Source organism: Arabidopsis lyrata, assembly GCF_000004255.2.
Source record: "Arabidopsis lyrata subsp. lyrata unplaced genomic scaffold ARALYscaffold_4, whole genome shotgun sequence".
Taxonomy (NCBI): Eukaryota; Viridiplantae; Streptophyta; class Magnoliopsida; order Brassicales; family Brassicaceae; genus Arabidopsis; species Arabidopsis lyrata.
The window spans coordinates 20988426-21010366 of NW_003302552.1; the positions used below are offsets into that span (position 1 = coordinate 20988426).

The following is a 21941-nucleotide window of genomic DNA, read 5'->3' on the forward strand; positions in this document are numbered from 1 at the left end:
GAGAATAAATCATAATAAATTTAATTTTATAATTAATTACAACAATCGAGATAACATAGAAATTTAAAAAAAAAAATCAAATCAATGATATTAGTCACGATGAAAGTAAAAAACAACAATAATATCTAATAATATGAATTTAAGCACAATTACAATTTAGAAACAATTAGAAAAATACATGTATCATCAACCGGTCTCATCATCAACCACAAAAATAAAAACATTAAAAAAAATCTTAAATTGATAATTATTTTTTACACAAAATCATATACTATTTTCTAATATATAAATCCGCGCATCGCGCGGGCCTATTTCTAGTTTCAAAAATTATAGACTCTAATTAAGTAGGATTACTTATTATAATTGTAATTACTTCATAATTAATAGACTTTTGTCTCTCTCTCTCTTTCTCATTTTTTTTTTTTTTTATTTGGGGTAAGCGTTGATCGTTGTGTAATTTCCCGGCAACGGAAGAGAGGAGGAGGAAGAGTGTAAGCAATAAATTCCTCTTCTTCTACGAAACATTAGCTCTTCCCCTCTTTCTCTTCTCTTCTTCTCTCTTTTGCTTCTCCGATTCTCTTCCTTGTTTCAGTTTGATCCGACTACTCAAGCTTTTTCTGTTCATGGTTTCCTCCATCATCGCAGGTACTACTAACTTCTTTCTTCCATGAAATTTCTGCAAATCGGTTTGATGTTTGCTATTATTCATATGAGATTTTGTATTCCTTATTTGTTTGATTGTGATTGTGACTGTTGTGGGTTTTTACTCAAAACTGATGGTGATACTCTTTGGTCTCGTGGAATTCACGGATCATCGACTCGATTTTTTACTTGTTTTAAGCTTTGATTTGAGTTTATTGCACAGATGATGATGTTTTCTCGGCACATGCAGCAAAAGTTTCTCAAGTGAAATTTTCTATTCATCGAGTTGACCAACTGATATGTTTCATGGTTTTGCTTCGATTTTCTTCTTCTCCGTTTATGTATGGACTAGGAAACACATCAGTAGCTTGTGATCGAGAACTAATCAGAAATCAACTTGAAGGTCTTTGATATTGATTGATTCATTCATATATGCAGCAGTTGCACAAGGCAAAAAGATGGAGCTAGAACCCAAGAAATCACTATCTGCTGGTATGAATAGATTCTTTCTTGCTTTGATTGAATTTACAATTTTTATTGATATTTAATTTATTTGGCTATGTCAAATTTAGACATGCCATCTTTGCTGAGTAGATCATCTGAAGCTTTTAATGGAGGCAGTGGATATCCTTCTGCAAGTGATCTCAGCATGTTCTCAAGCTCCTTGCCCACACTTTTTCATGAAAAGCGTATGTTTCTTGTTTCTTTTACTGATCAATCATTCAATATAACTCTTGGTTTATTTGAAGTCAGTGCTAATATATTTTTGTTTTGGAAAAACTTGCAGTGAATATGACTGATTCAGATAGTTGGCTCTCCTTTGATGATAGCTCACCCAATCTGAACAAACTTGGCATAGGAAGCTCCGAGAAGGATTCTTTGGAAGATGTTGAACCCGATTCTTTAGAAATCTTGCTTCCTGAGGATGAAAATGAGCTCCTTCCTGGCCTCATTGATGAACTTAATTTTACCGGGTTGCCTGATGAGGATCTTGAAGAGTGTGATGTCTTTTGCACAGGAGGGGGTATGGAGTTGGATGTTGAATCCCAAGATAATCATGCTGTTGATGCGTCAGGGATGCAGATTTCTGATCGCGGTGCTGCAAATGCATTTGTTCCTCGTAAACGTCCCAATACGGCTGGTAGAGTTTCAGTGGAACATCCGAACGGTGAACATCCTTCACGGACATTATTTGTGAGGAATATCAACAGCAGTGTTGAGGATTCTGAGTTAAGTGCCCTTTTTGAGGTAATGAACACTTGTTTGCTTCCATCTGAGGTTTGCTTGCTCTTGCTGATGTGATTTCTATTTGTCACCAGCCGTTTGGGGAGATCAGAAGTTTGTACACTGCATGCAAAAGCAGGGGTTTTGTAATGATATCCTACTACGATATTCGAGCTGCTCATGCCGCAATGCGTGCACTACAGAACACACTCTTAAGAAAAAGGACACTAGACATTCACTTTTCCATTCCTAAAGTATGGACTACGAGAAATATTCTTGATTTGAAGTTTCAGCTTTTCTTTAGTACTTTTCTCATAATCAGTTTACTGCCACCATGATAGGAAAATCCATCAGAGAAGGATATGAATCAAGGAACTCTTGTGATTTTTAATGTGGATACAACAGTATCGAATGATGAGCTCCTTCAGCTTTTCGGTGCCTATGGTGAAATAAGAGAGGTAATTTGTGTTTGGTAGCAATGGTTTATTTTTACAAGTAAACTATCTTTCTCTTTGTTTGTATTTGATGTATCAAATCACCCGCTTATTGATTCTTGACTTGTAAATGCAGATTAGAGAAACCCCGAACAGGCGATTTCACAGGTTCATTGAGTACTATGATGTTAGAGATGCAGAAACAGCCTTGAAAGCACTGAATAGAAGCGAGATAGGTGGAAAATGTATAAAGCTCGAACTTAGTCGTCCCGGAGGGGCTCGTCGACTGTGAGTTGTCTGCACTTTTTCTATGTCAAAGAATTGAGTTATCTTGTATACACAGTGAACTGAAACTGTTTGTATGCAGGTCGGTCCCGTCACAAAGTCAAGATTTGGACAGAAACGAAGTTACAAATTTCTACAATCAAGTAGGTTCACATGTTGCTAATTCTCCACCAGGTAATCTCATATTGATCATTTCTTTTATCAACTTTTCTCTCTCTATTGGTTAGCATGCCTTTTTCGGTTTTCATTCAGTCTACTTAACAGGTAACTGGCCAATTGGCAGCCCAGTGAAGGGCTCTCCTTCGCATGCCTTTACGAGGCCACATGGTCTAGGAATGGTCAGGCCAGTTAATTCAGATAATATGCCGGGACTGGCTTCAATTCTTCCTGCTCATCCCTCTAGCTTTCATGGATTTTCACCAGTCAGTAATGACCAAGGGCTATTGAATCATCCAAACCAAACTATTCTGAATAAGGGATTGATGCACAACGTTGCCTATGGGCAACCTCATTCTTTGCCAGAGCATATAACAGGGGGAATTTCCAACTCCATGAGGTTTATAGCTCCACACTCCTCAGGATTTGGGACTTCATCTGATCACCGCTATCGCTGGGGAAGCCCTCCTCAGCATATGAATTATCCTGGTTACACTGGAGTGTCGTCGTCATCGTCATCTACTGAACGTCCTTTCACTGTCAGGCATGGTTTTCCATTTGCTGAGAGGCAAGCTTCATTGCTTGGAAAATACCAGCATCATGTAGGCTCTGCTCCCTCAAGCATTCATTTTAATACCCAAATGAATTGCTACCCGGGATCACCAGAGATACCCCTTGGATTTGGTGATATGGGAATCAACAGATATAACAATGCCCATGGAAAAGCAAACCTTGGTGTTAGTATACTGGGAAACCGTAGTGAACAGGAATTCACTGGCTTTGGCATGTCTTCAATGCCTACAGTTCCTTTCGGTGGGAGTAGAGGATTACAATCAGTAAGGCCTGACCCTTTTGATGAGCAGGGTAGGATCCATAACCACGAGACTCACAACCAGAATCAGTTCATAGATGGTGGGAGATATCATATTGACTTGGATAGGATTGCTAGTGGAGATGAAATCCGGACTACATTAATCATTAAAAACATCCCAAACAAGTAAGCGTTTTATTTATCCAAATCTAAGATCTTCAGGCAATGTTTTAAATCTCAAATGCTTTGTTTTGTAAGGTACACTTACAAGATGCTGGTGGCTGAAATCGACGAAAAGCACAAGGGAGACTATGACTTTCTATGCTTGCCGACAGACTTTAAGGTACTATACTAGAGAGAGTGAACTCATGATGCTCTTGTATGACCTGAGAACTTACTAACGATCTAGCTCTTTCCTGGATACAGAATAAGTGCAACATGGGTCACGCTTTTATCAACATGGTCTCTCCATTGCACATCGTTCCCTTCCAACAGGTTTCTTTATACCTTTTCTCTTCACTATTACTTTTATCAACATGGTCTCTCCATGTATTATCTGATTCAATGGCTTGAGATTGTTATATAGTTAAAAGATATTCATAATGTGTGTTTCTGCAGACTTTCAGTGGTAAAATATGGGTGAAATTCAACAGTGGGAAAGTTGCTTCATTGGCATATGCAGAGATCCAAGGAAAGTCTGCTCTTGCGTCATACATGCAGACTCCAAGTTCTATGAAGGAAGAAAAGCAATTGTTTCCAGAAGTCTCCTACCATGATGAGGGTCAAGACGCCAATGATCACGTATGTTTATCGGATACAAAATTATTGTTTTTGTTTTGTTTTTGGTACATGGATTCAAAATGCATATGCAGTGTCTTGGATTTGTCCACCGATTTCACCTTGTATATATGTATCATACAGGAGCAACTTTTTTCAAGCATTTGGAACATAACCGCGCCTGATTCAGATTGGTCTTACACAATGGATCTTCTCGAAAGTACGAGGGAGAACGGTAACTCCAAGAATCCTGCAGAAGAGTCCTCTTAAATCCCCACTAAAACCAGTATTTGGGAACTCTAACTCACCATCAAAGGTAAACTAAGTGTACAGATCTGGCGCGGTTGTGGAAGAAACAGAATGTACAGATTAAGGCTTGTTTTTCCACGGAACAAAGTAACCAGTTTTTAGGGATTACTTCACTCGAAACAACCGATTAAAGAAACATCCCTATTAGTACATTACGATGTATACTTTATTTTCGGAAACTTCTCTATATCAGTAATGTGTATATAACATTCTCTTGCGTGTACATTATCCTGTCCATGTGAAAGACATGATCAGTATTTAGTTGTACAACAGATTCGTTATAAGTCTCTGTCTCAATTAGTTACCATTACAAAACCGTTACACATCTCTCTCTATGTAGACATCTATCCATGGTTTCAATGGCGGATCAGACTCTTCTACAACCTTTCCTAGCCAAACCCACCACCAAAGGCTTAGCATCGGAATCGGATTCAGGTATTATTCTGCGGCTTTTCTCTGTACTTCTCGTCGGAGCAATCTCTTTATGGGCAAACCATGAGGCTTCAAAAGGTTTTTCTATAAGTATCATCAACGAGGCTAAAGATTCTCCTTCTGGTAAACAATTCGCCCTTTTCTTTGAATCTGAAGTTACTGCAGTGCGGATTTTGCTCGATACTAGCTTCTTTGTGGAGAGGTTTCTCTACGAGGGTGTTTCTCATCGTCTCCGGAAGCCTGTAAACCATGTTACCGTCCGATTCTGTGGAAACAGCAGTGATAGAGTAGATAGGTTCTCGGTAACTTCAGGTGCAAGTCATGGAGAGTATGTGATCAGATTAAGCTCATCTTTAATGGAAAGAAGTAAGTTTAGAAACGCCGTGGAATCTGCATTGCGACGTTCTATGGTTAGGATATGGGCCATATGGCTATGGGGAGACGAGTCCGGAGCTCCGCCGGAGCTTGTGGCCCGTGGCCGGCATGGTGGAGTATTTGGCCTTGTAGAGCCGAAAACGACGTCACTTTGAGAGGTTGGGTGGGCATTGGAAGGATAAGGAGTTTGCTAAGTCTGTGTCTGTGGTTAGCTTCTTGGATTACTGTGAACGACGAAGCGAAGGGTTCATCCGACGGTTGAACCATGGGATGAGACTTAGGTGGGATGATCGGACGGTGGATATTGCTTTGAGTGGTGCGTGTGGTTCACGCAAGGATGTGTGGCGTGAGCTTAAGATGGACGACAGTGGAATGATAATTGAGAGACGAACATGATTGGTTCTCATGCTGTCTTATTGTAGCACACATGGCTCCACGTCATCATTCAATGTGTATAAATTCAACTTCTTTATTTATCCTCAGAAAATGATTTTTTTTCCCCCTCTCGAGTAAATAAAAGAAATTTAGTCTTATTGGAGCCCAATCTTGGTGAGTGGAAACTTTATATTTTGTTAAAAGGCCTTGTCCAACCAGAGTAGGATTAGGACCTAGGGGGCCTATTTTTATATTTATTTATTTAAGTGTCAGTGTCACACTAATCAAGGTTTAATTCTAAAATTGTACTAGTATTCAAAGGTTTTGAGGCAGTATTTCAAACCGGGAGCTGGTAGCGACCTCAAATAATATTGGATTGGATTTCTTTGTGTTACGTTCACTATTTCTTGGTCCAAGATTAACCACTTTCAAATAAAATTTCTCACTTTAAAGAAAATAAAGGCAGAATTATCTAGTGAAATGTTACTCTTTCCGAATGTATGACTAATTTGGCTAATTGCGTTGGTTCATGCCATTTAAGAAGGCAAAATAAAAAGTTTAACTTATGATAATGATGCAACGAAACCTTTTTTTTTTTTTTTGTATATGGCCTTGAATGTTTATTATATTTGGTTTTTGTTTTTTTGAAAATCAATTTTCTCACCATTCAAGATTTTTTTAAAATTAGATTCCCTAAAATTTAGGAAAACTAGTTTGCAAGTGATTTCTCTAAATTTCAAAGAGAAAATAAAACCATGATTTTGATTTTTGAAGTTTCTGTGGAAAGCTTTTTTCTCAACTAGATTTGTCTCATTTTTCAACTATAGCAAAAACCAATATTCAAAAACCAAAAGCCAAAATCCAAAATCTAAAAAACTAATTTAAAATCTATTGTCATTCATAGCCATAATGAAATTATGAAAAGGAAAACTTGAATGCGCCAATACCTGTTGAATAGTAAATGACATTTGAATCTATATATTTTTAATATCTAGCAAGTAACTAAGAAGAAAAAATCGGGACCAGAAATAATCTCTATTGTTAGTTTTTATAGTCACAGCAAATACTTTTAGTTGTTAAAAAGAGAGTGAAAAACCCAGCTTTTACAGGTTCCAGATATTGATACTGAGATTTTTTCTATTATAGGTTTGAAGTTTTGAAAATATTCAATTATTGGAATTAATGACAACATTAGTGAAATTTCGAGGAGATTTTCAGTGACAGTAAGTATAGTTTTATTTTTATTTGAAAATAAAATAAAGAATCATTTATAGATTTGGGGTACAGAAATAAAGTGTAGTAAGGAATCAAAATTGTCAGCCGAACAAAAAAAAAAGGGCTTTTCAGAAAAATAAAAACCTTTAAACCCTTTTTTTTTGTTTTGTGTATCCGATTCCGTAGCAAACACATTCGGACTCTTTCACGGCGTCAATGTCTGAGAACGCAGCCAACAACATCATGGAGACCAAGATTTGTACAGAGGCCATCGTGTCTGAATTACAGAAGAAGAAAGTTCATCTCTTTTACTGCTTAGAGTGTGAAGAACTTGCTCGTAACATCGCCGCTGAATCTGATGACATCACTCTTCAATCCATCAACTGGAGGTTTTCCCTCTTTCCCCCATTTTCTGGGTTCTCTTGTTTGAGTTTCTTAATGATGTTTAATGGGTTTATGTGAGTTTAGATTATGTAAAAATTATATCTTTATTCTGAAACAAAACTCCCTTTTGTTGTTCTGCTCCAGAATCTGTGTTTTGCTTGTGTGGTTGTTTGATTTGAGGCTTATGTAATCAAAAGCTTCATCTTTCTAGCAAGTTTCAGTTTTCTATGTCAAGAAATTTGCAATCTAAGTGTTCTTACAGTGAAATCAATCTCTCATTGAGTAGTATTTGGTGATGAGACTGGGGATATGTGAATTGATTTGGTCATTTGTTATATATGCTTTCAGGAGTTTTGCTGATGGATTCCCTAATCTGTTTATTAACAACGCACATGAAATCAGAGGACAGCACGTTGCTTTCCTTGCTTCATTCAGTTCTCCTGCGGTTATCTTTGAGCAGATCTCTGTCATTTACTTGCTCCCGCGCTTGTTTGTCGCGTCCTTCACTTTAGTGTTGCCTTTTTTCCCCACTGGCTCCTTTGAGAGAATGGAAGAGGAAGGCGATGTAGCAACTGCTTTTACCATGGCAAGGATTGTGTCTAATATCCCCATTTCACGAGGTGGTCCGACTAGTGTTGTCATCTATGACATTCACGCCCTGCAGGTTTGTTTATTTATTTCTGATATCCCCGGGATTTGCTACATCTATTTGTGGAATTCATGTTGTTCACTCTCTATATATGCTCATGTGTTGCAGGAAAGGTTTTACTTTGCTGACCAGGTTCTTCCTTTGTTTGAGACTGGAATCCCGTTGTTGACCAAACGCCTTCAACAGCTTCCTGAGACTGAGAAAGTTAGTTCATGAAATCATTGTTAGTTTTATCCTATTTAGAAGGGGAAAAACTGTTATGGATAGCATCCGCTCGTGTTTTCAGTGACTGTTCTTTGTGTTTTTGCTCCCTCAGCTAAATTGGATCTCTTTTGTTTACAGGTCATAGTTGCATTTCCAGATGATGGAGCCTGGAAGCGTTTCCACAAGCTGTTGGATCAGTATCCCACGGTTGGTAGCTATACGAGAATGATATATTTCATAAAGCTTCATTTGAACAATTTTATGACCTTCACAATATCTAATGGAACTTAATTTTGAATCATAATAGGTTGTGTGTACAAAGGTTCGTGAAGGAGACAAGAGAATAGTTAGGCTGAAGGAAGGAAACCCCGCTGGTTGTCACGTTGTTATCGTGGATGATCTTGTGCAGTCTGGGGGTACACTCATCGAATGCCAGGTATCAAAATCCTCATGAACTACAGTCTCCCTGCGTTTTGCATCTTCCTATAGCAAGCTTCAATGAATTCTGAATCACAAGTGTTGTGTTCAAACTCAGGGTAGGCTTTAGGTCTAACTTGTTTAAGCCTTTCACGCAGAATTGTGTTAACATTCCTAGTTCAGACTAGTTTTGATCGAGATCTTTGTTATCTCTTAAATCTGCCGATGATGTTATATTAGATTTGTTGAGAATCTAGTTTGAAATTGTCTAGACTTTGGCGGTTTCACTCATCTTAACCGTTTCACTTTCTTTTGTCACACAGAAAGTATTGGCAGCTCATGGAGCCGCAAAGGTGAGTGCTTATGTAACACATGGTGTCTTCCCAAAGAGCTCGTGGGAGCGTTTCACGCACAAGAACAACGGTAATTATCTGTGAAAATGGAAGAAAAAGTAACCGACTTTGTTCACTGTTCTATACATATCTTGTTGTATCTTTAAACTGAAGTCTATATTATTGTTTCTTTGAATTAGGATTGGAAGAAGCGTTTGCTTACTTCTGGATCACGGATTCTTGTCCACAGACGGTTAAGGCCATAGGAAACAAAGCTCCTTTCGAAGTCTTGAGCCTCGCCGGATCCATTGCTGATGCCCTGCAGATTTGAAGCAATAGAGATAAAGCCTGGTTCTTTGCTCCTTTTGGTGGTTTTGCCTTGTACTTGTACTCTTAAGAGATCAAATTATGAAATAATCACATCACTTTTGCTGAAATGACTAGACAGTTTGTTGAAACCTTGTACTCTGTTCTTGTTGATTGATCTTCTTTTGCAATGAATTGAATCGTTAAGTTCAGAAAGAAAAAAACTACACACGTGTGGTTGTCTTGTTCAATATCTTGATATCAATGGCGATCATTTCCACACGTGTGTAATCTCCCAAAAAGGACAAGTGTTTTTCCCCATAAATATCGAAACTTTAAACATAAATCGACAAAAATTCGGCGGGTAAAAAATGTCTCCGACGATCTTATGCTTTTCCGGTGTGACGGTGCCGGCGATTCCGTCATCAGGTTTCGTCTCCGGAAACACTTGTCTCCGATTGATAGACACACGATGTAGTACGATGAGAGAACTTAAGCAAATCCACGCCAATCTCATCAAAACCGGTTTAATTTCCGATACTGTTGCTGCGAGTCGTGTCCTCGCCTTCTGCTGTGCGTCTCCGTCAGATAGGAATTACGCTTATTTGGTATTCACAAGGATCAATCACAAAAACCCATTTGTGTGGAACACTATAATCCGTGGTTTCTCACGTAGCTCGTTTCCGGAGATGGCGATTTCGATTTTCATTGATATGTTGTGTTCTTCTCCGTCTGTGAAGCCGCAGAGGCTGACTTATCCTTCGGTATTTAAAGCTTATGCTAGTCTTGGGCTAGCTCGTGATGGGAGGCAGTTGCACGGGAGGGTTATTAAAGAAGGACTTGAAGACGACTCTTTCATACGGAATACGATGTTGCATATGTACGTGACTTGTGGGTGTTTGGTTGAAGCTTGGAGACTCTTTGTGGGGATGATGGGTTTTGATGTTGTTGCTTGGAATTCGATAATTATGGGTCTTGCTAAATGCGGGTTGATTGATCAGGCGCAGAAACTGTTTGATGAAATGCCGCAGAGGAATGGAGTTTCTTGGAATTCGATGATCAGTGGGTTTGTGAGGAATGGTAGATTTAAGGATGCGTTGGAGATGTTTCGAGAAATGCAGGAGAGAGATGTGAAACCTGATGGGTTTACAATGGTGAGTCTGTTGAATGCTTGTGCGTACCTTGGAGCAAGTGAGCAAGGGAGATGGATACATAAGTATATAGTGAGGAATCGATTTGAATTGAATAGTATAGTTATTACAGCACTCATAGATATGTACTGTAAGTGTGGGTGCTTTGAGGAAGGTTTAAAGGTGTTTGAGTGTGCTCCTACGAAGCAGTTATCGTGTTGGAATTCGATGATTCTTGGTCTAGCTAATAATGGATGCGAGGAAAGGGCCATGGATTTGTTCTTGGAGTTAGAGCGTACTGGCTTGGAGCCAGATTCAGTCAGCTTCATCGGTGTTTTAACAGCTTGTGCTCATTCCGGGGAAGTACATAAAGCTGGTGAATTTTTCAGATTGATGAGAGAAAAATATATGATTGAGCCATCAATAAAACACTATACTTGCATGGTTAATGTGCTGGGGGGAGCAGGGCTCCTCGATGAAGCAGAAGCATTGATAAAGAAGATGCCGGTGGAAGGAGACACTATTATATGGAGTTCTTTGCTTGCAGCTTGCAGGAAAAACGGTAATGTTGAGATGGCTAAACGCGCAGCAAACTGTTTGAAGAATCTGGATCCAGATGAAACTTGTGGTTATGTGCTCATGTCTAATGCTTATGCTTCTTATGGCTTGTTCGAAGAGGCTGTTGAGCAGAGGCTTTTGATGAAGGAAAGACAAATGGAGAAAGAAGTTGGCTGCAGTTCGATTGAAGTGGATTTTGAAGTTCATGAGTTTGTATCTTGTGGGAAAAAACATCCTAAATCCACAGAGATTTACAGTTTACTTGGTATCTTAAACTGGGATGTCTCTACAATTAAATCAGGTTTCGCTTAATTGTTTGATGCTACAACTAGGATTGGTTTCACTTATCTGGCAGAGAAATAAGCAATTTCATAGTTTTGGTCCTTTTGGAGATGTAACGGAAGATATCATTTTAGGTATTATGCTGATTTATCATATACAAAATATCTCTTCTCTTAAAACCACACCTTGATTGTCCTATTCTACAGGTTTCTTCCAGGTCAAGCTATCTGAGCAGCACTATAAGCCAGGTATGTGAATACAAGACCCCACAAGAAGCTTCCTAGGTTTGGAGTTGCAGTTCTTTTTACTGAAGAAGTCAGTGGGTATGGACCAGTGCTGACATTGATTTATATAAATTATTTACTGTGTTTTTCTTCCTTAAGATTAACAAAATGAAAAAAATAAAATGAATCTTGTGCGCACCTGTTAGATGGAAACTTACACGTTGGAGTGCCTGCAATCAAAGTTCACAGATATAAGAAGAAGAACAATCACAAATTGAAGATGACTGTGAAAAATCAGTTCTGACGTGCAGACACTATCACAATGGAACTCTAGTGATTTTGAGTTTTATTTTTTCGAAAGTGAAGTGTTTGGAATTACTTGGATCTTGAATTGTAAGCACAGCAGCGCCACCGAAATCGCAGTTTCTCGGTATAGGATTCTTCTGGTAATAGTCATTGAAGACATAAGAAGCTCGGCTTCTGTAATAGTCGAGGTCTTGACAACGGCCACCCTTTGCCAATGGTGAGCAATCAGCACCATTTTTGCAAGCCCATTTTAGGTTCCAAATCACTCTTGTAAAGTAGGCATATGGATTTTCCACGCACCAGAGTGAGTATGTAGGTATAATGCTTGTGTTCTGCTGTGCAGCCAGTCTACCAGTCGCTTCTGATGTTCCTGCTACTGAAATAAGTGCAAAGAGGGTTATTAACATCTTCGTCTTCATTTTCTGATAAATTTCTTGCTTTTTGGTATAGAATAATAAATGGAGAAACTGGTGATGATAATATTTGATGATGATGCTTTGTTGTCTATCATGTACATTTGCATGTATTTATATCATTTCTTGGAGACGTAGTTAAGGCCTATGCATGTGTTGAACCAACTATCGAAATTTATAACAGGCATGATTATATGTCTTTATCTCTAATTAATGCCATGGCATGCTTTGCCTCTGTCGTGTGTGGTCATTACAGGAAAGCGTCATCTTTCAAAAGAAAACTTCATCGAGAATGTTTATTTGGAAATGCAGAAGTTATTGATCCAAATCCAGAAAAGTCGTTTGGAAGTCCGTCTACATGTGCTTGAAGGTTAGTTTATCATTCGATGTTTCAATGCATTTGTGGTTTATCTACTAAGTTTTCCGTGAGGTGAAAGGAGAAAAGTTTCACATATTTTTCGTATTAAATTAGAGGATTGTGCTTAAAATTCATAAACATTACTTGTGTTTTTCTCAGTTTCTTCATTTTACTGTTGCAGGTACAAACTACAGAGGAAGATAAGCTTCAGTTTTAACCAAACTTATAGTTCTCTCTACCTACAGAAACATTGATCTTTGATTCCAAGGTAAATTAGATAATAAGAAGACTAAGGCACTTGATATGATGAAACGTGGAGATTAGAGAGTAGTATTAAGGTTTCGACATGGCACGCTGCGCAGGCCCCCAAGAGTAGATATCAGAAGCCGAGTTTCCATTAGTGAGCAGATTTTGAGGCAGTCCATGAATGTCATCTAAAGGACGGGATCTTCCATTCTGGTAGTACTGCTGGTTCTGCATAGAGGCAGCTTCATCATCATCCATAGGAAGACGATCAAAAACAGCATTCATGAAAGATGCAGCCATGAGAACAACAGGACCAGACGCAATTAGCCCACCAACCACTCCTCCACCAACAACTTGTCCTTGAGGTCCGGCTAAGTAAATGGTCAGACCAGTTATTCCAAGTGGTGCTGGTGGAGGCAAGATTGATCCAAGCAATGAGAGGATCTCGTAACGTCCGTGTAATGTCACAATTGCTCCTGAAGAAGCTGGTTGCCTTAATGTCACATTGGTGACACAACCATTGGCACTGAGTATGCAGAGACCTCTCTGTTTCCTTCTTGCGAAATCGGATAAAGTCTCACAGATGTCACAGCCTGAGCTGATCTCAACGGCGTTAGCTCTGAGGGAATTGGGACTGTCGTGAGTCACAATGATTGGTGGTTTGGGTTTGTTCTTGGAGCCAGCGGGTCTGCCACGTGGCCTCTTAGCCATCTCTCCTTCGATTGATGAAACCGGTTGGACAGCTTTGGGTAATGCTTTCAGGTTGTTGTTGTTGTTGTTGTTATTGCCTCTCTCTGCTGCTTCATTGTTCCTCATTGGAACTGACTTGGATCCTACAGAGGTTGGAGTTAGAGCTGTGCCTCCAGCCATTGTTATGATTGTTTATATGTTCAAGTGAAAGATTCAGAAAATTTGTGAGGAGTTTGTGAGTTTAAGTAAGGAGGTTTTGGTGAGTTATTAAATGGTAGAGACACCAAAAGAATGATTGTGAAGAGTAGGAGATGGTTAAGTTGTCACCGAAATTGTGATTAATAATTAACAAGCAAAAAAAGTTTCTGGCAGCCTACTTCTCAACAGATGATTAAGTATTTGATTCATGACAATTGTCTTCTTTTAACAGAGAGATTCATAATAATGTTTAAACATCTTGTAGCTTTTTGGGACCAAATCTAAAATTAAATACTGACTGAGAGAGTTTGAGAACAAGAAAAAATGAGTTACTGCTCTATATCTCTCGCCTTCGTATTGGGCTTTTAACTTGGGCCCATAATAGAGAAGGTCCAATAAATGTACACGTGTGGGCCTTTGACTTGTCGTCCTCGACTCGTGTCGTGTGCCACATTCTTCATCGTCTTGAGAGAGATTGATTTCTCAGCGTTCTGGGGAAACTTGTTGCGTTTGAAATTCGTGGTTCGTGATGGCCTTACGTTTAATCTCAGCCTGAAATTTCGAGACTTGTGCTGTTTTTGATTCAGTGAATCGACGAAATCTGTGATTTAAAGTGAAATTGGTTGAAGTATGAATGCGAATCACAACGACGGTTATCATAATCTCTGGACCAATGGACTTATCTGTGCTTTCGAGTTTTGTCAAGGTCGTCGTAAGAACACCACAAGTGTTCACGGAGATTCGTCAGAGAACTCACTCAGAATGTACTAACTCTTGTTAATAATAGTGCTTAGTCTCTTTTTTTTTTCTTTTTTTCTTGTAGAATTTATAACCAATGAACAGTACTGTTGTTGTGATAGAAAGAAACAGGAATTTGGTGCTGGTGAAGAAGAAGAACACTCGCGGAGTTATTGGCGAGGAATTGGATGGGATAGGATCTCTGAGCTTGTTAAGACTGTGCAGGTTGATAATACCTGGGAATTGCGAAATATTGACTTAGATGAGGATGAAGCCACTGTTGCTGAGCTTGCTGCTCCTTACTGGGAACGACCACTTGCAGGTCCAACTTGGTGGTGTCATGTTGATGCTAGCCATCAAGGTATTGCCTCGTGGTTACGTAATGCGCAGTGATTACATCCGGCTGTAAACCTTGCTCTTCGGGACGAAAGCAAGCTGATTAGTGAGCGAATGAAACATATTTTCTACGAGGTATCTGAGTTTGTTGCTTCTCTGTAATGTGGACTGTGATATGATTCTATAGCTGAAATGGATGAAACTTGTTGTTATATGTTGGTGGATAGGTGCCTGTCAGAGTTGCTGGTGGGTTGCTGTTTGAGCTGTTGGGACAATCAGCCGGTGATCCTTTTATCCAAGAAGATGACATACCTATTGTCTTAAGGTCATGGCAAGCACAGAATTTTCTGGTGACTGCATTGCACGTCAAAGGCTTTGCCTTGAACATTAGTGTGTTAGGTATTACACAAGTCCAGGTTTGTTCTTCTCATCTGAAATATTGTTTTCCTTCATTCGTTGCTCAATTAGTCAAAAACGGTTTTTCAGTCTTTCGGGGCTTCTTCTATGTCTTTTTTGTCTAAGCTGATGCACTCTGTCTTACCAGGAAATACTTATTGCTGGTGGAGCCTGCATTCCGAGAACCGTTCATGAACTAATAGCACATCTTGCTTGCCGCCTTGCACGCTGGGATGATAGGTATTTGTCTTCCCTTGAACCTTGATCTAGATTAAGTTCTAAAAATTTGTATATTGGGGAAGTTTAGTATTCCTTATGCAAGCCTTTAGCTATGGATACACATTTACCTGGTCTATACGGTGTAGCCAATGAACTTGTCAAGCCTTAGTATTGCTTTGATAGAACCAATATGTCTTATCTTAGTCTTAGAGTTTGAAAGATGGGAGTCAAATGTTGAAAGATACAAGTTGTATCATTTTACCGTACTAGATGACAGTTTTATACCTGTTATCTGTTTAGTCAGATATAAGAACCTTTTTATTCTTTTCATCCTCTTGATTTAACCCTATGATGATTGATGATATCACTATCCTTAATGTAGGCTATTCCGGAAATATGTATTTGGTGCAGCTGATGAAGTTGAGTTGATGTTTATGAACAAGTAATTCAACTGAGCCTTTTCTTACTTTGGTATTTTCTTTCTAAGCGGGCTCCTTGACATATGTTTGATGGAGCAGAATAAATTGTTTTTGTTGATATCCAGGAGACTGTACGAGGATTTAAATCTGTTCACTACAATCTTGAATCGAGAGATCAGAAGGCTCTCGACCCAGGTAAGGCTTTCTTGTTTGACTACGAGATGAGATCAGCTCATCTGGAATAATGTTATTCATTTCTTGATACAAGTGACTTTATAATCACTACAATATTTTTTTCTTCATCATTTATCAGGTTATACGGGTGAAATGGTCTCTTCACGCTAGAGAAGAGATTGTGTTCGAGCTTCTTCAGAAACTTAAAGGCAATAGAACAAAAGACTTGCTAGAAGGAATAAAAAAGAGCACCCGCGATATGATCAATGAGCAAGAAGCCGTTCGTGGTCGGTTATTCACTATCCAAGACGTCATGCAAAACACGGTTCGAGCATGGTTACAGGTTAGATTTTCATATTCGGAGATGATGACATAAGTTCTTAACTCTCCAAGTCGTCTAAAATTTGATTTGGTTTGCGTAGGACCGGAGCCTCACAGTCACACACAACCTAGGAATCTTTGGAGGAGTCGGTCTTTTGCTTACAATAGTGACCGGTCTATTCGGAATCAACGTAGATGGGATACCAGGAGCTAAAGATTTTCCACACGCCTTTGTGCTTTTCTCAGCGGTTCTCTTCTTCTCTGGTTTGGTGTTAGTGGTTGCTGCTTTACTCTACCTTGGACTCAAGGAGCCAGTGGCAGAAGAAAATGTGGAGACTAGGAAACTAGAGCTTGACGAAATGGTAAAGAAGTTTCAACGAGAAGCTGAGTCTCACGCTCAGGTCTGCAAAAAAGTTCCTCAGAACAGAGAACGTACGACTAGTAGTAGTAGAATGATAGTCCATGACCCGAATGGTTACGTTCTCTTGGAATGAAATCAATCCGGTTTATGATTGTAAATTGTAAATTGCAACGAAGGAGGTTAGTCTTTGGATAGTATTTCAACAACCTCTTTTCATTGTCATGCAAGTAAAGATTCCCATTCTTAGAAACCGCCACGGGCCTAAAATGGACATTACGCGGATAAGGGGAAAGGTCTCGAAACCTGGACTAGCAATGGTAGCCTGATGTTAACCGCGTCTGTTGTATGAATCAAGTTCTCAGAATCTGCTCCATAAACTGGTTCTGCATTAGGAGGAGCCAACATTGGCTGCAACAACCCACAAAGTAAATGGAACACAATTTAAAAGCTTGCGTGAAGAATTCCAGAGATAGTAGAGGCTTCAAAGAAGACAAAGCTTGCTTTTCTTCGTCTTTCATGGTGTTCTGCACTGAGAGTTGAAGGAGCTGTAGGATTGCAGGTCCAAAGATGGATCCTTTGACCTCTTGCAAGGATTAAGAGAACTTGTTTGTAAGTGTTGTACCGGCCGTTGAATATGTATTTGTTGTTTATTATTGATTCTAAACGTAATTTTGTGAGATACTACTCCTACTTTGGTTCTATCCAAAGCTCTCTCATAATAACATGAAAGAAGACAGTGTCGTGGTTAGTGTATACTTAAGAGGATCGGATCACAAAATCTATCTATGATTCTTCGAAGCCCTTTATATAGTTACCTCTTTCGTGCATATTATAAGCACCATCAGAGATCTTCACCTTAATTTTACTCATCATCACATAAACAAAAACAAAAAAAGAGAAAAAAAAAAAAAAGGGAAATCTGTATGTGACCGTTAATTGTGATTACAGAGAAAAAGGAAATCTTTATGTGACTGTTAAGGATTGTGATTATTAGTTTCCTTATCTTTTTGGACCTCTTTTGCTTATAAATAAATCTCTCAACGCTAATTCTTATTCTTCCCTGTGAGAGAGATCAAAGCTTCTTCTTCTTCTTCTTCTCGAGCGAAAGTCTTAATACAGAGACTCTGTGAATTTCCTCTCTCTCTCTCTCTCTCTCTCTCTCTCTCTCTCTCTCTCTCTCTCTCTCTCTATCTCTCACTCTCTCTTCCAATTCTTCCCTGACAGAAAAAAATCAAAACTCTCTATTTCTCGCTTCTTCTTCTTCTCGAGCGAAGTCTTTATACAGAGACTGTGAATTCCGATGATGATGATCTCAAGTAGACATTGATGAAGTAAAATCCGCAGTCTCTCAACGCTGATGATGATCCCAAGTAGACATTGATGACGTAAAATTCGATGATGATCTCTGCATATACATCGTTTCATTGATTGAATGATGATCTCCATCAATCCTCCGTCGTCTTCTCTCTAAATCAAGATCGATTTCAGTTCGCTGGAGTATGACCTAGCCACCGAGCCGCTTTCACCGGAGACTACGAGGAACAAAGAGGATATTGAAGAGAATTGGTGATATGTCAAATTTCAGAACAACCACAAGCCGCCTCAGGATATCTCCAGGTACTTTCTTACCTTTTTTTTTTTTTTTAATAATAAATAAAATATAATGATTTTGATTTCAAAAAAAAAAAAAAATTTAGGGTTTTCACTTCTGATTTAAAACTAAACGTTTTGAATTTTTTTTTTAAAATGTTTTTGACTTTCTGATTTTTCTGATTTAAAATTAACTATAAAAGTTTTTCAAATATTTTAGATAAACACTTAAACTTTAAGAAAATAAGTTTAAACTTTAATAAAACTAAAATAAGTATAAAGGTTTAAACTTTAAGAAAACACTTCAAAACTTAAACACTTAAACCAAAACTATGTTACTTTTACTATTAATTTTTAAAAATTAGTTCAAGTGTTAAATTGTTATATATTTTAGATAAAACACTTAAACTTTGAGAAAATAAGTTTAAACTTTAAGAAAACTAAAATAAGTATAAAGGTTTAAACTTTAAGAAAACACTTAAACACTTAAACCAAAACTATGCTAATTTTACTATTAATTTTTAAAAATTAGTTCAGGTGTTAAATTTTTAGATATTTTAGATAAAACACTTAAACTTTAAGAAAAAAGGTTTAAACTTTAAGAAAAATTTAAGAAAACTAAAATAAGTATAAAGGTTTAAACTTTAAGAAAACACCTAAACACTTAAACACTTAAACCAAAACTATGTTAATTTTACTATTAGTTTTTAAAAATTATTTCAATTGTTAAATTTTAAAAACGTAGAAAACTAACCGCGCCTAGGCATCCTGTATTTAGTTGGTCCGTAAGATTTTGTGTTCGAAGTTCGGCATGTTTTCACGTAATATAAATCTAACACTTAAACTCATTTTAAAAAATTTAATGATTTTTACTAAATTTTAAAACAAATTTAACACTTAAAACTTTAAGAAAATAATGCTTTTAACCAAAACCATGTTAAATTCACTATTAATTTTTAAAAATTAGTTTAAGTGTTAATTTTAAAAACGTCAAAAACCAACCGCGCTTAGGCATCTTGTCCTTAGTTGGTCCGTAAGCTTTGGTGTTCGAAGTTCGGCATGTTGTCAAGTAATATAGATTTAACACTCATTTTTTAAAATTTATAATGATTTTCAGTAAAATTTAAAACAAATTTAACACTTAAAACTTTAAAAAGTAATGTTTATAACCAAAACTATATTAAATTCACTATTATTTTTAAAAATTAGTTTAAGTGTTAAATTTTTTAAAAACTTTAAAAACTAATCGCGCCTAAGCATCCTGTCTTTAGTTGGTCTATAAGCTTTGGTGGACGAATTTTGGCATGTTTTGACGTAATATAGATTTAAGACTTAAACTCATTTTTAAAAATTGATAATAATTTTCATAAAATGTAAACCAAATTTTACACTTAAAACTCTAAGAAAATAATGCTTTTAACCAAAACCATGTTACTTTCACTATTACTTTTTAAAAATTAGTATAAGTGTTAAATTTTAAACATGTCAAAAACCAACCGCGCATAGGCATCCTGTCCTTCGTTGGTCTGTAAGCTTTGATGTGCGAGGTTCAGCATGTTTTCACTTAATATAGATTTAAGACTTAAACTCATTTTTAAAAATTGATAATGACTTTTCACTAATATTTAAAACAAATTTAACATTTAAAATTTTAAGAAAATAATGCATTTAACCAAAACCATGTTACTTTCACTATTACTTTTTTAAAAATTATTTGAAGTGTTAAATTTTAAAAAACTTCAAAAACTAACCGCGCATAGGCATCATGTCCTTAGTTGGTCTGTAAGCTTTGGTGTTCGATGTTCGGCATGTTTTCAGGTAATATAGATTTAACACTTAAACTTATTTTTAAAAATTGATAATGATTTTCAATAAAATTTAAAACAAATTTAAAACTTAAAACTTTTTAAAAATAATGTTTTTAATCAAAACCATGTTAAATTCACTATTACATTTTAAAAATTAGTTTAAGTGTTAAATTTGAAAAAATGTCAAAAACTAACCGCGCGTAGGCATCCTGTCCTTAGTTCGTCTGTAAGCTTTGGTGTTCGAAGTTCGGCATGTTTTCACGTAATATAAATTTAACACTTAAACACATTTTTAAAAATTGATAATGATTTTCACTAAAATTTAAAACAAAATTAACACTTACAACTTTAAGAAAATAATGTTTTTAACCAAAACTATGTTAAATTCACTATTACTTTTTAAAACTTAGTTTAAGTGTTAAATTCTAAAAACGTCAAAAACTAACCATGCCTAGGCATCCTGTCCTTAGTTGGTCCTTAAGCTTGGTGTTCGAAGTTCATCATGTTTTCACGTAATATATATTTAACACTAAAACTCATTTAAAAATTGATAATGATTTTCACTAAAATTTAAACAAATTTAACACATAAAACTTTAAGAAAATAATGTTTTTAACCAAAATCATGTTAAATTCACTATTACTTTTTAAAAATTAGTTTAAGTGTTAAATTTTAAAAACGTCGAAAACTAACCGCGCATAGGCATCATGTCCTTAGTTGGTCTGTAAGCTTTGGTGTTCGATGTTCGACATGTTTTTACGTAATATAGATTTAACACTTAAACTCATTTTTAAAAATTGATAATGATTTTCACTAAAATTTTAAAAAAATTTAAAACTTAAAACTTAAATAAAATAATGTTTTTAACCAAAACTATGTTAAATTTACTATTACTTTTTAAAAAATAGTTTAAGTGTTAAATTTTAAAAACATTGAAAACTAACCGCGCCTAGGCATCATGTCCTAGTTGGTCCGTAAGCTTTAGTGTTCAAAGTTTGGCATATTTTCATGTAATATAGATTTAAGACTCAAACTCATTTTTACAAATTGATAATATTTTTTACTAAAATGTAAAACAAATTATACACTTAAAACTCTAAGAAAATAATGTTTTCTAACCAAAATCATGTTAATTTCTTATTACTTTTTAAAAATTAGTTGAAGTGTTAAATTTTAAAAACGTCGAAAACTAACCGCGTATAGGCATTGTGTCCTTCGTTTGTCCGTAAGTTTTGGTTGTGAAGTTCGGCATGTTTTCACGTAATATAGATTTAAGACTTAAACTCATTTTAAAAAACTTGATAATGACTTTTCACTAATATTTAAAACAAATTTAACATTTAAAATTTTAATAAAATAATGCTTTTAACCATGTTAATTTCACTATTACGTTATAAAAATTAGTTGAAGTGTTAAATTTTAAAAACGTCGAAAACTAATTGCGCCTAGGCATTTGGTCCTTAGTTGGTCCGTAAGCTTTAGTGTTCGAAGTTTGGCATGTTTTCACGTAATATAAAATTAATGCTTTAACTCATTTTTAAAAATTGATAATGATCACTAAAATTTAACACTTACAATTTTAAAAAAAATAATGCTTTTATCCAAAACCATATTAAATTCACTATTATTTTTTAAAAATTAGTTTATGTGTTAAATTTTAAAAATGTCGAAAACTAACTAATTAGTTTCAAACCATTTTTTCATAAAAAAAGCTACAACTACAAGTTTCATCTCAGAAATGGTTTCAAAACCATTTTCCTTGCCATCCACTATATGAGCTTATGAGCATGATTATGTATTACGCTAAAAAAGAACTTGGGCTAGGCCTTGTAATATTTTTATTTCTC

At 36.5% G+C, this 21941-nt stretch overlaps 7 protein-coding genes and 1 pseudogene across 9 annotated transcripts; 6 read left to right on the forward strand and 2 right to left on the reverse strand.

Moving 5' to 3' along the window:
• Window positions 1-405: 405 nt before the first annotated feature.
• On the forward strand, window positions 406-4922 carry LOC9317946 (protein MEI2-like 2). 2 transcript variants are annotated; one of them, XM_021029747.1, is made up of 13 exons: window positions 406-645; window positions 1081-1134; window positions 1215-1331; window positions 1430-1890; window positions 1962-2120; window positions 2208-2324; window positions 2437-2588; window positions 2668-2759; window positions 2850-3738; window positions 3811-3895; window positions 3979-4047; window positions 4171-4353; window positions 4474-4922. In XM_021029747.1, the coding sequence occupies exons 1-13, from the start codon at window positions 624-626 to the stop codon at window positions 4597-4599; spliced, it is 2526 nt and encodes an 841-aa protein (XP_020885406.1). In that variant the 5' UTR covers window positions 406-623; the 3' UTR covers window positions 4600-4922. The 2 variants fall into 2 exon arrangements, with proteins under 2 accessions (XP_020885406.1, XP_002880009.2); XM_002879963.2 differs by having other exon boundaries at window positions 1084-1134.
• A 42-nt stretch (window positions 4923-4964) lies between these two features.
• LOC9316077 lies at window positions 4965-5983 on the forward strand. Its single transcript, XM_021029751.1, is given in 2 exon segments — window positions 4965-5537; window positions 5539-5983. Coding segments are annotated over 2 exon segments (852 nt in total). The 5' UTR covers window positions 4965-4988; the 3' UTR covers window positions 5842-5983.
• A 1121-nt stretch (window positions 5984-7104) lies between these two features.
• On the forward strand, window positions 7105-9539 carry LOC9316078 (ribose-phosphate pyrophosphokinase 4). The gene is made up of 7 exons (XM_021029750.1): window positions 7105-7424; window positions 7768-8083; window positions 8177-8272; window positions 8411-8479; window positions 8580-8708; window positions 9013-9112; window positions 9222-9539. The coding sequence occupies exons 1-7, from the start codon at window positions 7252-7254 to the stop codon at window positions 9350-9352; spliced, it is 1014 nt and encodes a 337-aa protein (XP_020885409.1). The 5' UTR covers window positions 7105-7251; the 3' UTR covers window positions 9353-9539.
• A 69-nt stretch (window positions 9540-9608) lies between these two features.
• LOC9316079 (pentatricopeptide repeat-containing protein At2g42920, chloroplastic) lies at window positions 9609-13051 on the forward strand. 2 transcript variants are annotated; one of them, XM_021029748.1, is made up of 6 exons: window positions 9609-11431; window positions 11504-11620; window positions 11728-12044; window positions 12497-12610; window positions 12780-12866; window positions 12961-13051. In XM_021029748.1, exon 1 carries the CDS (start codon window positions 9699-9701, stop codon window positions 11325-11327), a length of 1629 nt encoding a protein of 542 aa, XP_020885407.1. In that variant the 5' UTR covers window positions 9609-9698; the 3' UTR covers window positions 11328-11431; window positions 11504-11620; window positions 11728-12044; window positions 12497-12610; window positions 12780-12866; window positions 12961-13051. The 2 variants fall into 2 exon arrangements, with proteins under 2 accessions (XP_020885407.1, XP_002880012.1); XM_002879966.2 differs by having other exon boundaries at window positions 11504-12044.
• Window positions 11839-12515, reverse strand: LOC9316080 (PLASMODESMATA CALLOSE-BINDING PROTEIN 5). Its single transcript, XM_002881834.2, has one exon. The coding sequence runs from the start codon at window positions 12244-12246 to the stop codon at window positions 11839-11841; it is 408 nt and encodes a 135-aa protein (XP_002881880.1). The 5' UTR covers window positions 12247-12515.
• LOC9317947 (AT-hook motif nuclear-localized protein 16) lies at window positions 12650-14045 on the reverse strand. Its single transcript, XM_021029752.1, has one exon. It carries the CDS (start codon window positions 13712-13714, stop codon window positions 12932-12934), a length of 783 nt encoding a protein of 260 aa, XP_020885411.1. The 5' UTR covers window positions 13715-14045; the 3' UTR covers window positions 12650-12931.
• A 142-nt stretch (window positions 14046-14187) lies between these two features.
• LOC9317948 lies at window positions 14188-17360 on the forward strand. Its single transcript, XM_021029749.1, is given in 8 exon segments — window positions 14188-14496; window positions 14593-14941; window positions 15034-15222; window positions 15351-15442; window positions 15804-15863; window positions 15966-16035; window positions 16154-16357; window positions 16437-17360. Coding segments are annotated over 8 exon segments (1491 nt in total). The 5' UTR covers window positions 14188-14362; the 3' UTR covers window positions 16830-17360.
• Window positions 17361-17904: 544 nt separating this feature from the next.
• Window positions 17905-18317, forward strand: LOC110229395 (annotated as a pseudogene).
• Window positions 18318-21941: the final 3624 nt, after the last annotated feature.

What these genes read in the sequence shown, in the direction of transcription:
- LOC9317946 (XM_021029747.1), top strand. Translation starts at nt 624, where the DNA reads ATGGTTTCCTCCATCATCGCAG. An exon ending in GGTTTCCTCCATCATCGCAG is followed by an intron (nt 646 to 1,080) that starts GTACTACTAACT and finishes TCATATATGCAG; the next exon opens with CAGTTGCACAAGGCAAAAAG. An exon ending in CACACTTTTTCATGAAAAGC is followed by an intron (nt 1,332 to 1,429) that starts GTATGTTTCTTG and finishes AAAAACTTGCAG; the next exon opens with TGAATATGACTGATTCAGAT.
- LOC9316078 (XM_021029750.1), top strand. Translation starts at nt 7,252, where the DNA reads ATGTCTGAGAACGCAGCCAACAACATCATGGAGACCAAGATTTGTACA. An exon ending in CTTCAATCCATCAACTGGAG is followed by an intron (nt 7,425 to 7,767) that starts GTTTTCCCTCTT and finishes ATATGCTTTCAG; the next exon opens with GAGTTTTGCTGATGGATTCC. An exon ending in TGTTGGATCAGTATCCCACG is followed by an intron (nt 8,480 to 8,579) that starts GTTGGTAGCTAT and finishes GAATCATAATAG; the next exon opens with GTTGTGTGTACAAAGGTTCG.
- LOC9316079 (XM_002879966.2), top strand. Translation starts at nt 9,699, where the DNA reads ATGTCTCCGACGATCTTATGCTTTTCCGGTGTGACGGTGCCGGCGATT.
- LOC9316080 (XM_002881834.2), bottom strand. Translation starts at nt 12,246, where the DNA reads ATGAAGACGAAGATGTTAATAACCCTCTTTGCACTTATTTCAGTAGCA.
- LOC9317947 (XM_021029752.1), bottom strand. Translation starts at nt 13,714, where the DNA reads ATGGCTGGAGGCACAGCTCTAACTCCAACCTCTGTAGGATCCAAGTCA.